Source organism: Chanodichthys erythropterus, chromosome 23 (genome assembly GCF_024489055.1).
Source record: "Chanodichthys erythropterus isolate Z2021 chromosome 23, ASM2448905v1, whole genome shotgun sequence".
In the NCBI taxonomy this organism is placed as follows: domain Eukaryota; kingdom Metazoa; phylum Chordata; class Actinopteri; order Cypriniformes; family Xenocyprididae; genus Chanodichthys; species Chanodichthys erythropterus.
This window is the reverse complement of record NC_090243.1, coordinates 20,671,073-20,686,015: the sequence shown is the minus strand read 5'-3', so window position 1 is coordinate 20,686,015 and position 14,943 is coordinate 20,671,073. Positions and strand designations below refer to the sequence as shown.

General features: G+C 36.2%; 1 protein-coding gene across 4 annotated transcripts in view; it reads right to left on the bottom strand.

Annotated features, from left to right (window-relative positions):
- Positions 1-465: 465 nt before the first annotated feature.
- LOC137014298 (uncharacterized) overlaps positions 466-14,943 on the bottom strand; it is a 30,030-nt gene continuing 15,552 nt past the window's right edge. Inside the window, exons 3-4 of one of the 4 annotated variants that reach the window (XM_067378559.1) lie at positions 14,822-14,939; positions 466-2,676 (exon numbers count right to left, since the gene is read on the bottom strand). In XM_067378559.1, the coding sequence (XP_067234660.1) occupies positions 1,071-2,669 (1,599 nt within the window). In that variant the 5' untranslated portion in view covers positions 2,670-2,676; positions 14,822-14,939 and the 3' untranslated portion in view covers positions 466-1,070. Of the gene's footprint in view, positions 2,677-14,262; positions 14,393-14,821; positions 14,940-14,943 lie in introns of those variants that run through there. The other 3 variants (XM_067378560.1, XR_010893836.1, XM_067378558.1) reach the window with 3 other exon arrangements.

Below are 14,943 nucleotides of genomic sequence, written 5' to 3'. Positions count from 1 at the left end.
TTTTTTATTATTCAATTTTTTAACTGCCTATTTTGGGGCATCATTAAAAATGTGCAGATTCTGTGTGTCCCCATTAAATGCTCGCACTCCCCGCCCCTAAGCTCGCAACTCTATAATACACTGCATAAACAAAGTTCACACAGCTAATATAAACCTCAAAATGGATCTTTACAAAGTGTTCGTCATGCATACATCGGATCATGTGAGTGTAGTATTTATTTGGATGTTTACACTTGATTCTGAATGAGTTTGATAGTGCTCCGTGGCTAAAGCTAACATTACACACTGTTGGAGAGATTTATAAAGAATAAAGTTGTGTTTATGAATTATACAGACTGCAAGTGTTTAAAAATGAAAATAGCGACGGCTCTCTTGTCTCCGTGAATACAGTAATAAACAATGGTAACTATGCCAAGGTAAATTCAATTTTCAATTCTAGGGTACCTTTAAAACACTGAGACCACATAAGAGTTACTTTGAATTAGTGAGCTTACTTTATTAAAAGACATTTTTTATATAGACAGCAGTATACACATACAGCAACACAACAGACAAAATAACACACATTTTATAATAATTCATTTAAAAACATGATTGCAGCAGGTATAAAGGAATTATTGTATCTATTTGACTTACACAAAGGGAGATTAAATCTGTAGCCGGAGGAAAGCAGTTGAAATTCAGTACACAATTTTTATATTCTCTCCACTTTTTCCTCACGCAACAGACAGGTTCAATATTCTAGACATGCATATTTGAGTATGTGCATTTTTATTATACAGTCCATAGATGTCACTGTTTAAAAGCATATTGTCTGTGAGCATGAGAGATAATTATAATGATTTTTTTTACAATTGTCTAATTAATGGTTGTTGATTAAAGCCAGCAGGACAATACCTCACACAACAGTCATACAGTTTCAAAACTGGACACGAACACCAAAATGTCAAACTCAAAAAATCTAAATGTATATGAACACATCGATGCATATAGTGATAATGCAGCTTTATATCACATAAAAGGACACTTTCAGAATGCACTTATCTGATTTTCTTTAACTAGCTGCAGGATTATTTTTTTTTACTTCTGACACATCTTATTATGTATCCCAGAGCTCCATGTTTTTCTCCTGCTCTCTTCTTGATGTTTTCCAGAGTTTCAGCCTTTTCAGGTTCATTAATTTCCTTCAGCTTCTCAATCAGGAAATCAATGTGTACAAGAGTGAGTAAAGAATCAGTGTTGAGTGCGATCTTCTCCAGAGTTTCCACACAGTGAAAAGCTTCAATCACCAGCTTCATTTTATCTTTTTCTGATTCTCGCAGTTCTTCTTCCAACTTTTTGGCCACAGACATACTGTCTCCAATTTTGACATCATATTTCTTCTTTAACTCTTCATACGTTGCCTTCTTTGGCTTTGTTTTTGTTACGTATATTTTTGCTTCTTTGACATGTTTGCTGTAGTGGCATTTATTTGTGCACACTGTACAGTGATTATTTTTCATCACGCTGCACCAGGAAAGGTCATCGGCCCACCAGCATCCTGGATAATGACAGTTCTCCTTACAGAAGGTGCAGCACATCGCTTTTTTAGTCAAGCGCCACATTTTCGGATCAATATCAACCCTTTCTTTGTATTGCACTTCAACTTCAAACACAAAGTCTTTATTGTCTTCAACATCTTTCTTGTTCTTCTCCAGAGCTTCTTGTGTTTGTTTCAACTCCTTTTGCTTTAGTTCTATCACTTGAACACGTGAGCGTAAATTGGAAATGTTTGCTTCCAGCTGATTCCGTTGTTGTAACACATCTCGAGTCATCTGCAAAGTTCTTGGTTTTATGTTTTCAAAGAATTTGAAAAAATCTGTCATTCCTCTAAAACTGAGATTCCATGATCGTTCCAATATTTCATCATCTTCATCAGCAGCGTCTGACTGACAGTTGTCAAACAGGAAATACACTGGCTGATTCTGCTCATTCACTGCACACTTGACTTTAGCGAATTTAACAGCCGTCAGGGCATTTTTAGGTGTCCTTCCAGATGAGTGTGTGAGGAGCAAGACAATGTTTTCAGCAATATCTCTTCCAAATAAAGACTGAACAGCATCAAAAACGTATTGTTGTCTGTCAGAGAGTCGATTTTCAGTTGCTTTAATCACCAGACACACTGTGTGTATTTCATGGATACATTCATCACATCTGCTTAAATTAAGCAAACCTATGGCGATCTCCTTATCATTCTCAATATCTCGAGTGTCTCCATATCCTGGAGTGTCAATGATTGTTAAATGGATTGGACTCTCTTGTAGATAAAACCCATAAACAGTGATGCTGGAGGTCTGACTGTGAACGGACTCATCACTCGTCTGTAGAGACTGTTGCTCATCTGTGATCTCAAACCAAACCTTGTCTTCTCTCTGAACACCCAACATGTAGTTGATCATCGTATTGATCAGGGTTGTTTTTCCTGTTCCTGTTTCTCCCACCACCAGAATTTTTTTATGGGGTTTGTTGTTGTCTCTCTCTCCGAAGATCTTTTGTCTAAATGGTTTAGATTCATCATGAGGGTCTATTTTCGGTTCCAGACGATATCGAGCAGGAATACCATCCCCAATTACACTACTTTGTTTGATGATTTCATTAATATTATGCAGTTTTTGTTCTAAGCTGGCCATGTTTTGTCTGTGATATAAAACAGAAAATAACATAGTTAGGCATGTGAATAATAATATTGTTTTACGAATGATATGAGGCAGAATTAAGCAACTTTTTAACAACACTACTTTCACCACTGTAAAAAAAAAAATGCCAAGAATTTACAGGATTAAGTATTATTTTACAATAAATAACTGTAGTCAGAAATTGACAGTGAAACTAATACATGCTGGATCATTTTCATATGAATGTTAATCAACAGCAAAATAATGCTGACATCACAGTAATTTACTGCTCTTGTTTTCCTGTGAATTCACATTATAAAGTAGTCTAAATGAGTTCAGTGATTCAGATCGAATAATAATTATGTGAAAACATAACCAACACCACCTGATCATCTTTTCTCTTTGTTTGTCTAGCTGTTAAGACTCAGTTAAAACTGTCTAAACGAAATCTAATATTATAAAGTCAAGGGTCAAGAGCTCAACTAAAACAAACCCTGACCTCGATGATGGTAACTTAAAAATTGTGATTTTCTCCTTTGGTGATTCTGCTTGTTATCATCGGGTGTCTTCAATAATGCTCAATCATCACTCAATTAATCACTTAATTATCTTATTAACTTTAACACCGCTTCAAGTGGGTGGAATAAAAATATGGCAGGACTTTTACTTTCTGAGCCCTGGACTTTCCACCTCTGCTATTCTTAGTGTCATTTCAGCATAAAGATTTATCAATATCTTATTTTAAGATATAAAAAAATTGATAGGAAAGTGTTACATCCAGAGGTGGAGATTCCAGGGGTCAGAAAGTAAAAGTCCTGCCATATTTTTATTCCACCCACTGAAGCATTAATGAGATAAATAAGTGATTAATTGAGTGATGATTGAGCATTATTGAAGACACCTGATGATAACAAGCAGAATCACCAAAGGAGAAAATCACAATTTTTAAGTTACCATCATCGAGGTCAGGGTTTGTTTTAGTTGAGCTCTTGACCCTTGACTTTTTAATATTAGATTTTGATTGGGCAGTTTTAACTGCATTAAAACCAACCAGACAAGCAAAGTTAAAAGATGATCAGGTGTTGTTGGTTATGTTTTCTCAAAATCATTATTTGATCTGAATCACTGAACTCATTTAGAGCCCAATCTCTGAGTTAGATTTACATTATTGATTACAGCAGAACTGTGATTCTACAGCACAAGATCAGCTTTATCAATACTTTTTTTTTCTTTTCTTTTTTAAGAGTTCTGATTTAAAAAAAAAAAAAAAAAAGCTGAGCTCATTTAAACACACAGACATCAAGAATCATCCTGTGAATCTCAACAGTGGTGGCCATCATAAAGCATGTTGCAGTGCATTCTGGGAGCCACCAATCAAAATTCATCCATGCCTCCCATCATGCATTGCTTTTTATCACGCAATTGCGACTTTATATCTCAGAATTCTGACTTTTTATCACGCAATTGCGACTTTATATCTCAGAATTCTGACTTTTTGTCACGCAATTGCGACTTTATATCTCAGAATTCTGACTTTTTATCACGCAATTCTGACTTTATATCTCAGAATTCTGACTTTATATCACGCGATTGCGACTTTATATCTCAGAATTCTGACTTTTTATCACGCAATTGCGACTTTATATCTCAGAATTCTGACTTTTTATCACGCGATTGCGACTTTATATCTCAGAATTCTGACTTTTTATCACGCAATTCTGACTTTATATCTCACAATTCTGACTTTATATCTCAGAATTCTGACTTTTTATCACGCAATTCTGACTTTATATCTCAGAATTCTGACTTTATATCACGCAATTGCGACTTTATATCTCAGAATTCTGACTTTATAACTCGCGATTGCGACTTTATATCTCAGAATTCTGACTTTATATCACGCGATTGCGACTTTATATCTCAGAATTCTGACTTTATAACTCGCGATTGCGACTTTATATCTCAGAATTCTGACTTTATAACTCGCAATTGCGACTTTATATCTCAGAATTCTGACTTTATATCACGCAATTGCGACTTTATATCTCAGAATACTGACTTTATATCACGCAATTGCGACTTTATATCTCAGAATTCTGACTTTATATCACGCAATTGCGACTTTATATCTCAGAATTCTGACTTTATATCACGCAATTGCGACTTTATATCTCAGAATTCTGACTTTATATCACGCAATTGCGACTTTATATCTCAGAATTCTGACTTTATATCACGCAATTGCGACTTTATATCTCAGAATTCTGACTTTATAACTCGCAATTGCGACTTTATATCTCAGAATTCTGACTTTTTATCACGCAATTGCGACTTTATATCTCAGAATTCTGACTTTATAACTTGCAATTGTGAGTTAAAAAGTCAGAATTCTGAGATAAAAAGTCGCAATTCATCTTTTTTTTGTTAGTGGCTTTTTTTTTTGTGGAGTTTTTTTTTTTTTTTTGTGGTGGAAACGGGCTTCCTTAGGTTTGACACTCAGTGTGGCTGAAGTCAGTTGTAGTTCTTGTGTTTCTGCTCGTCTCTTCTCTTTTTTCTGGTCGTGTTTCTCTGATGAACACCTGATAAGCAGAATCACTGAAGGACAGTGTCTGAATTCACTCACTTCTTTTCATTAACTCTGTCAAGTGGGCTATAATAGTGAACTAATGTAGGGAATAGTGAATGAGGGTATAGGGTGTGATTTAGAACACAGCCTCTGAGTGTTGACTTTGAGCCATGTTCACTCACAGTATATTCCTGTAGGCTATTTTCTCGAAAATGACAAATATTACCCAGAATGCAGTGTTTTCTACAATATATTATTGTTTTAATGGAAAATGGTTTGTTACGGTCAGAATTTGGCCGTTTTTCTACAGCAAGGTCTAACAGTGTAATGATGAACAGAAATTAATGATCAGTGTACAAAACACAACACGAACTTAACAAATATTAATAAAAAAAGACAAATTCTGAACATTACGAAATAAACAATTTTCTAAAAGTGGACCAAAAAAAAGAAAAAGTTCAGCAGCACAGATAAAACCAACAAGAATCAATTTATAATGAGCCAACACCCATTTTTGAAGATCACGTGATTTGCAAGAATGCGTCAAACTATTTACTATTAGGGCCAGCGCCCTATCTCCCTCCTGGCTGAACGCAGCCAAGAGAAGAGAAAGTGAAAGCGCAGAGCGAGCATGAATTTGAAAGTGATTAGATATGTGGGAAATGCACCCACCCCCAGAATCAGAAGAGAAACATGATAAGTTTTGAATTGGGGTTAATGTGGAATATTATAGCCTACTAATAATCAAACAAACACTGACCAGGTAGGCAATACAAAACATCTGCAAATGCACTTTGGTTCTAAATAAAATGATATGTGTCTGTATAAACAGACTTTATTAATTGTTGTTTTTACTGGTTACAGTAAAGGTGTAAGGTGGTATAAAGGTGTTTAAACAAAACAGTTAAATGATAAAACGGTCAAATGAATGGCAGCCAAAAAAACAAAACAAAACAAAAAACGTAGAATTCAGGTAAAGTATCCTCATTTAAATAATCTGAAAAACACTGTTATTTTACACTCCTAGAAAAGATGTGTTAAAACTGACTCAAACTGTGTTAAATTCTTACACATCAATGGGTGAGTTTAGGGACAACACTTGTGTTAATTCAGACACAGTGAAAGTGTCAGGAAGGTGATCTGATGAAAACAAGCAGAATCACCAAAGGAGAAAATCACAATTTTTAAGTTACCATCATCGAGGTCAGGGTTTGTTTTAGTTGAGCTCTTGACCCTTGACTTTTTAATGTTAGATTTTGTTTGGGTAGGTTTAACTGTGTTAAAACCAACCAACTAGTGATGGGACTTATGGTTCTTTGAGGGGATCCGGATCTTCGCGATCCGTTCCTTTCAAAGAGCCGTTCAAAAGAACGGCTCTTTTTAAATATTTAGTCAGTTTTAAGAAGACAGCTTGGGGGCATCTCAGTTTATCCTGGAAATAATCACTGGGAGGAATGATGAGGTGAGATTTGTAGTCAAATAATTAAAACTCGGATATCACACACCAATATCTGAGTTTGAATTATTCTGAAATATTGATTATTACCTCATTTGTCATGTGTGGACTATATTCCATAGGGTTGCACAAATCCCTCTGCTTAGACAGTGACATCACTATTTTGGATTTACCTTTAGTACAAAGTGTGTGTGTGTGTGTGTGTGTGTGTGTGTGTAAAGCTACGTTGACTTATGTTATTCATACAATACCTACTCACAAATAAACATCAAAAACAAAGCCGGCTGCAATGAATTTCTGTGCAAAACAGCTTTTACTACAAACACTTCCACACAAGAACATTTTGATAGAAAACAAAAAATATTTAAAGTAGATAAAATTAGAATAAATAAAATGGAAATGTCTACATACTACATACTATTACTACTGTAAACTTTGCAAATAGGACATCAGCCCCTTCAAGTCAATGAACAATAACAAAGTGGGCTGCAATGAATGTCTGTGCAAAACAGCTTTTAGTGAAAAATTTCAATACAAGAACAGTATCACAAAAGAACATTTTTAATGTTTTTAAAAGAACAAGTTTTAAATGAACACAAAATGCAATGTAAATAAATACAAAGCAGAGGACAGAGGAACGCAGGGTTTTTTTCCACTGGAGTACTCACGTGAAGGATGCGTGCACAACTAATAACTAATATCATCACGCTATAAAGGGTTGGCCTGCGCTGGGTGCGCCCCTCCTCCTATAACTGTTCTGTCTCGCTGAGGAGCTCATTTGTGTGCATCTGTGTGAAACACGCATAGGAAAAAAGAACGACAGAAAGAACGGCTCCCCTCCAGCCGCGACTCGGCTCCCATCGTTCATGTTTATGAGCCGTTCAAAAGAATCGGTTCGTTCGCGAACGTCACAACTCTACAACCAACCAAACAAACAAAGCTAAAAAAGTGATCAGGTGGTGTTGGTTATGTTTTCTCAAAATCGTTATTTTTTTTTTTTTTAACTGCCCTGCAGGACCTCTTCTTCCTTGGCTGGCAGAGCATACACGTCCGCGGGCCAGGTTGCTTCAGCGCTGCACACCATGGCTATTCTCCAGGTGTTTCAAGCGAAGCTCCTCCTTTCTCTGGACAAGTCCGGCGTCGATGCACCTGCCTTCCGTGACCTCCGCAGCGCCACTGACTTAGCCCTGCGTGCCACAAAGGCCACAGCTCAGGCCATTAGGGCGATCCATGGCCAGCCTGGTCGTGCTTGAGCGCCATTTGTGGCTCAACTTGACCGAGATTAAGGAGATGGACAAGATGGCCTTTTTGGATGCCCCGGTCTCTCCCTCTGGTCTCTTCGGGCCAGCAGTAGAGGGCTTTACGGAGCGTTTTACTGCAGCACAAATGTCGTCCCAGGCTATGCGACACTTCCTGCCTAAACGCTCTAGCTCCACGTCTGCTTCCAGCCGCCCCAAGTCTGCGCTGGCTCAGCAGAACAAACCTTCTCCCTCTACTTCTCAGGCAGCACCACCCAACCCAGATAGCAACACTGTGTCGGCCCAAATCCGGCCCACATCTGGCACATGCGGAATGATGATCTGGGCCACATGTGGCAGGAATGATGGCACTTGGGCGGACCGCTCCTGTTTGCCAGATCTAGACCACAAGCAGGCCATAGAAATGCCAAATGTCAGCCAAGAGCAAAGAACAGGGTAGCATTTCCCAAAAGCATCGTAAACCTAAGTTGATCGTAGCTCCATTGGTTTCAATGGAGCTTCGATCAACTTAAGCTTATGATGCTTTTGGGAAACTCTGCCCTGGACCTTATCTGATCCACAAAATCTTATGTATTATTTATAGAGTCATTTCAACATTAACAAGCCTGTTTTCAAGCAGAATCACTGAGGGAAAGAAGAAAAAAAGAGATGAGCAGAAACACAAGAACTACAACTGACTTCAGTCACAGCCTTAGAGGAAATCAACTGAAGATAAAAGACATGAAATCTCTGAAGATCTGATTAAACATCTCCACAAACAGCATTAACAGCTTCACTTATTACTAACCAGACTGACTTTATTTCTGTCACACATCTACAGAAGCTCTTATTGAGAATTAACAGAAGTTTAACTTGTTTGTTACATTTGAGGTTACCATGATGGTGATTGATGTTTCCATTAGTTGGCCTCTTAACTTTATACATATATAACTGTCTTTTCTGACTGCTGTGATAGTGCGTTTACCAAACACATTAGCAGCAGCAATAAAAATTGAAATGAAATCAGGTGTTGGCTGTTAGCCGTTGGTGATTTAACTAATCAATGATGTTGTTTAGATGAAAAAAAAAAAATTTTGCGCCATTAATGCACTAACTTTACAAACCCTGTGTTTCTGTGACATGAGCTTGAGCTGTATTGCAGAAATAATTATTATTATTTATTTTTTTTTAAATGGTACTTTGAGATGACACACTAAGACATCAAGAATCAGCACATGAATCTCAACTATGGTGACAATCAAAAGCATCATGTAGCCGCAATGCATGCTGGGTACTATAGTACAAAACTCCCAGAATGCATCAGAGCATTATGCAGCTGATCTGATTGTCTAAATATTTTGTTTATTGTCACCATCACTGAGATTCATCTGCTGATTACTGATATCTGTGTTTGTCAACATAGTTTTCCTTCTTGTGTTTTTATTTATTTTCATCTTCTAAGTGATTTCTGCAAAACGTCTGGATTTCATTTTGCAGTAACATTTATATTCAATTATTATGACTTCAGTGAAGCAGACTATGTGATATCTAATTGTTGGACACAGTGTTGTTCACAGGCTATATGATGATTACAAAATAATCAACAGTTAACAATGATCACATGATCATGCTTCAGTTTTCTTTGCTAATGTGTTTGAAAGAAACACTACCACAGCAGCCAGAGAAGACAAATATATATGTTAAAAGTTAAGTGGCCAAATAATGGAAACATCAATCACCATCATGGTAACCTCAAATGTAACAAACGAGTTAAACCTGTTAATTCTCAATAAGAGCTTCTGTAGACGTGTGACAGAAACAGAGGTGGAAAGTCCAGGGGTCAGAAAGTAAAAGTCCTGCCATATTTTTATTCCTCCCACTGAAGCATTAATGAGATAAATAAGTGATTAATTGAGTGATGATTGAGCATTATTGAAGACACCTGATGATAACAAGCAGAATCACCAAAGGAGAAAATCACATTTTTTAAGTTACCATCATCGAGGTCAGGGTTTGTTTTAGCTGAGCTCTTGACCCTTGCCTTTTTAGTATTAGATTTTGTTTGGGCAGTTTTAACTGCATTAAAACCAACCAGACAAGCAAAGTTGAAAGATGATCAGGTGTTGGTTATGTTTTCTCAAAATCATTATTTGATCTGAATCACTGAACTCATTTAGAGGCCAATCTCTGAGTTAGTTTTACATTATTGATTACAGCAGAACTGTGATTCTGCAGAAGATCAGCTTATATAATACAGAATTTTTTTTAAAAAAAAAGTTGTCCTGATCACAAAAAAAAAAAAAAAAAAAATATTTTAGGCACACACAGACATCAAGTATCAGCCTGTGAATCTCAACAACGGTGACAAGCAACATATTCTGATCAACAGATCAACTCTGAACATTAGAAAACAAGCTACTAAAAAGTCACAGAAAAACAGCAAAATTTTAATAGTGAGAATAAATGAAATTACTAAGACAATTAAGATCATAATTTATTCATGCAGCAATGCATGATGGGAGCCATGGATGAATTTTGATTGGTGGCTCCCAGAATGCACTGCAACATGCTTTATGATGGCCACCACTGTTGAGATTCACAGGATGATTCTTGATGTCTGTGTGTTTAAATAAGCTCTGCTTTTTTTTTTTTAAATCAGAACTCCTAAAAAAAAAAAAAAAAAAAAGTATTGTAAAAGCTGATCTTGTGCTGTAGAATCACAGTTCTGCTGTAATCAATAATGTAAATCTAACTCAGAGATTAGGCTCTAAATGAGTTCAGTGATTCAGATCAAATAATGTTTATGTAAAAACATAACCAACAACACCTGATCATCTTTTATCTTTGCTTGTCTGTTTGGTTTTAATGCAGTTAAAACTGCCCAAACAAAATCTAATATTATAAAGTCAAGGGTCAAGAGCTCAACTAAAACAAACCCTGACCTCGATGATGGTAACTTAAAAATTGTGATTTTCTCCTTTGGTGATTCTGCTTGTTATCATCAGGTGTCTTCAATAATGCTCAATCATCACTCAATTAATCACTTATTTATCTCATTAATGCTTCAGTGGGTGGAATAAAAATATGGCAGGACTTTTACTTTCTGACCCCTGGAATCTCCACCTCTGGACTCAAGTCACTGAAAGTTCTCCAAGAATATTTTATGTATAATCTATCTTGTGTATCTATTGTTTTTCCCTTTTTATGTTTGGTATCATTTTAAATGTCTCAGTGCGATTGGTAAAATGGTCTCAATTTCATAGCAGTCACTGGTTTTATGAAGAAGATTGAAAACTAAGGAGAATTCTGTCCTCCTTTTGGGTGGTGCATCTTCAAGATATCTGAAAACCCACTCCTCTCCCCCCAAAACAGGTGTTGGTGTAGTAAATATTTACAATCCTTTTGTTCTGGTCTGGATATTTAAGGGAAAGTGCAAAGCAGCCAAGGGGGATGTAGCCAGAAACCCCCATGCAGAGATGGGTGTGTGTCTTAAAAACACTAATCCACCACTGTGAGTATATGTATTTCTTACTCTTATACATAATTTCCAGTGTTGTTTAGAGTTGTTTTTATGGTGTTAATTTCCCAGTGTTGAAAAGTGTTGATTCTGGTGTTGATTTGAAGGACATCAACACTTAGAGTGTAAACCAGTGTTCAGAGTAAGTGTTAATTCAACAAGTTGACTAATTGACACGAGATGAGTCGATCCTATTTCCGGTCGTTGCACATTATTTCCGTTTGGATTAATGGCAGACGAGCACAAGGAGCGGACACAGGACATGGGCTCAAACAGGTATAATATATTCTTTTACCACTTAATTCTGTCCATTTTCATAATTATTTTACATTTCTCAACATTTCTAAGTTACACATCATTGTTTGAGTGCTAACATTATTTCTGATTTGATTGCATGCCAGACCGCGCTGACCACGAGGCCAGTTTGCAGACTAAGGTAAGACTATTTAATGCTGATTCATTTGCACATTAGACGCCGATATTTTAGACTTTGGACTGAAAAATAGACAATATTTTCTGTGATTCATGTTAAATGCACTGAAACAAATTAACGTAAATGAAGCAGCATTTATTTCCCAATTCCTGGGGTTCTAACATTAGTTGTTTGTGCTGTCAAATTTAGGCAATAATATGCACTTTGTCTCATATTTTAGGACAGCCGTGCCTTATTTTCCACAGTCTCGGCCCATGTAAGTGCAGACTCATCACCGTCCTGGATGAGGCCAATAAGTGTGGTGTGACTAAAATTACAATTGAACCTCCATCACTAAAGACTGTTTGATAGCAGAGGTTACTCAGAAAAAGCTTTTATATACTATTTTGTACCACTGATCTTAAGATGAACATCAAAACACTTTCAAACTTGTGAAACTTCTAAAGGTTTGGTGAATTAGTCAAAGATCAGGGGCTGTCAGTTTCAAAACAATCATTTAATTAATGTCATCAAAATGTTGTTTTTTTTATATTTTTTTTATATAACCTCAATGCAGTATTAATAAGAGGCTTGTTTGACTTCATGTGGGACTTCATGGGTGTCTGATTTAAAGCAGTTTATGTCAGTTTGAATTCTACAATACAACAGGGGTCGACAACCTATGGCACATGAGTCAGTAATCACTGGGATATAAACAATAGTGAAAGAGGTTTATGTATTTCATCTTCTCCCCATTTATGTGTTACAGAACATCTCCATATTATACAATACAAGAATCCAGAGGTAAATAACATAAAACACAACACATTTATTATTTTACAATTTTCAAAAAAAAAAAAAAAAAAAAAAAAAAATTCCAGATTACATAGACTAATTAAAAAAATCATAATAGATGATGCATTAAGTGTTTAGTGTGTTTTATGATTATTGCCACTAGAGCAGCCTTTTAACACATCTTTTCTAAGAGTGTGGATAATGACAGTTCTCCTGACCGACGGTGCAGATGTCGTCATGTTGGCTACAGAAGATACAATGTCAGCCTTCTCTTTTATAGGTCACTTCAACTTACTCAAAGCCCTTATTGACATATTCTTTGTTCTGCTCCAGAGCTTCTTGAGTTCGTTTCAGCTCATTTTGCTTTAGTTCTGTCACTTGAACACATGCTTTTAAATTAGAATATTATTAATAATGTAATAAACATTCAGAGTTCTTTTTGTTATTTTGTAACCTGTAAACCTGTTAATACTATGGCAACACTTTTTTTTGCAACTTATTTCAATATTGAGATAATATTGTATACCGTGATAAAAGCTTCAGCAATTAACCACAACATGAAAATTTGATACCGTCACATGCCTACTGGGAACACACTTCCCTTTGCTGAAGAGGAAATTATATGGCATATTATTGTGACAGGTGCGACAAATGTGCAGTTAAAGTGAACAACCCGCATGCAAAGTAAATAGTTTCATTTCTGTTCATTGTTATTTGTTAATTCTGTTCAATAATTTGTTGTTATTTCTGCTTTTACAGTGCAAACTGCAAACAAGATGAAATAATGGCATCTAATCAGTGTTACGGTGTGTTTGCATTCTCAGAAAATTAAACACAACTATAACTGACTTAAACCCAGCCAGCAGAGCCATGTAGGCCCCACATGGATTTGCCCAGATGAAATGAACACTGCTTAGTGTGCACACTACAGGCTGTTTAATGTAACACTTAATCAGTGTTGGAGGTAATGAGATAATTAAGTGATTGAATAATGATTTTGTATTAGTGAAGAACACCTGCTGTTAACAAGCAGAATCACTGAAGGAAAGAGAAACACAAGAACTACTTCCAGCCGCAGCCTTGGATGAAATCAACTGAAGATAAAATACATTACATCTCTCAAGATCTGATTAAACAACTCCACAAACAACATTAGCTTCACTTATTACTAACCAGACTGACTTTATTTCTGTCAGACATCTACAGAAGTTTGTATTAAGAATTAAGAAGAGGCTTAGATGTTGATTACTTATTTGAAAGCAATAGTTTGATTTGATGTTACCATTGTGGCGATCAGTGTGTGCTTTAGTCAGGCTCTTGACTTTTTAATGTTAGTTTTTCTCTTGACAGCTGTGTCTGTTTGTTATGGCGAGAACAGCAAGAGATAATATAATCAGATGCTGTAAGCTGATTGATAAGAATATAATCATCATATATTGGCTTAACTCATTGATATTATGTGGGAGGTTTATACGGGTAGTATGTTATTAATTAGTAACATACATTATTAATTAGTACAATAAATAGTTTTATTGTTGTGATTCTACAGCAAGAGAATAATAGAATTTAATCAGAACATCAAACGATTTATAACGCACCATTTACATATTTTGGGCTCCTGTGAGTTTTACTCGCACACAGACATCAAGAATCAGCGTATGAATCTCAACAATGGTGACACGCTTCATGGTGCAATGCATTCTGGGAGCCATGGATAAGTTTCGTATGATGCACTCAGAATGCATTGCAGCATTCTGAAAAAAAGAAAGAAACAAACAATTAACTAATGGGGAAAAGGAACTAGGGTGGCGCCAAATTAAACAAAAAAAACAAACAAACAAAATAATTCATAAACTAAGTTCCCAAAATCCTCTAAACTGTCTAACCAAAGAAACATGTAGAAAGCAAAACCGAATTCTTCGGCGCATCTGACGCCATAACTAAAACTACTCTAAATAAAGAACAAAAATCATCTCTTACCTGTTGTGTATAACATTAAATATCTACAGGCAGTATGTATGTCGCGCGACCTGCTTACCTGTTCTCTGTTTCCCCAAAATATAGTAAGTTACTCTTAACTCTCAACATTTCAACGTAGTACAAAATCAAGTGTTGAATTCACGCCAAATAACAAAATGACAGGCTCTAACTTAAACACCTGCCATACACACACACACACACACATTGCACTGCTAATCAGGACATGCCGGAAGACTTTTAAGCACCAGGGTGATGCTTGATTGGCTGCAGATATGGCACCCTGATGGAGAGTGACAGTCACCTACTCCGATCAGTGGAGACCTGA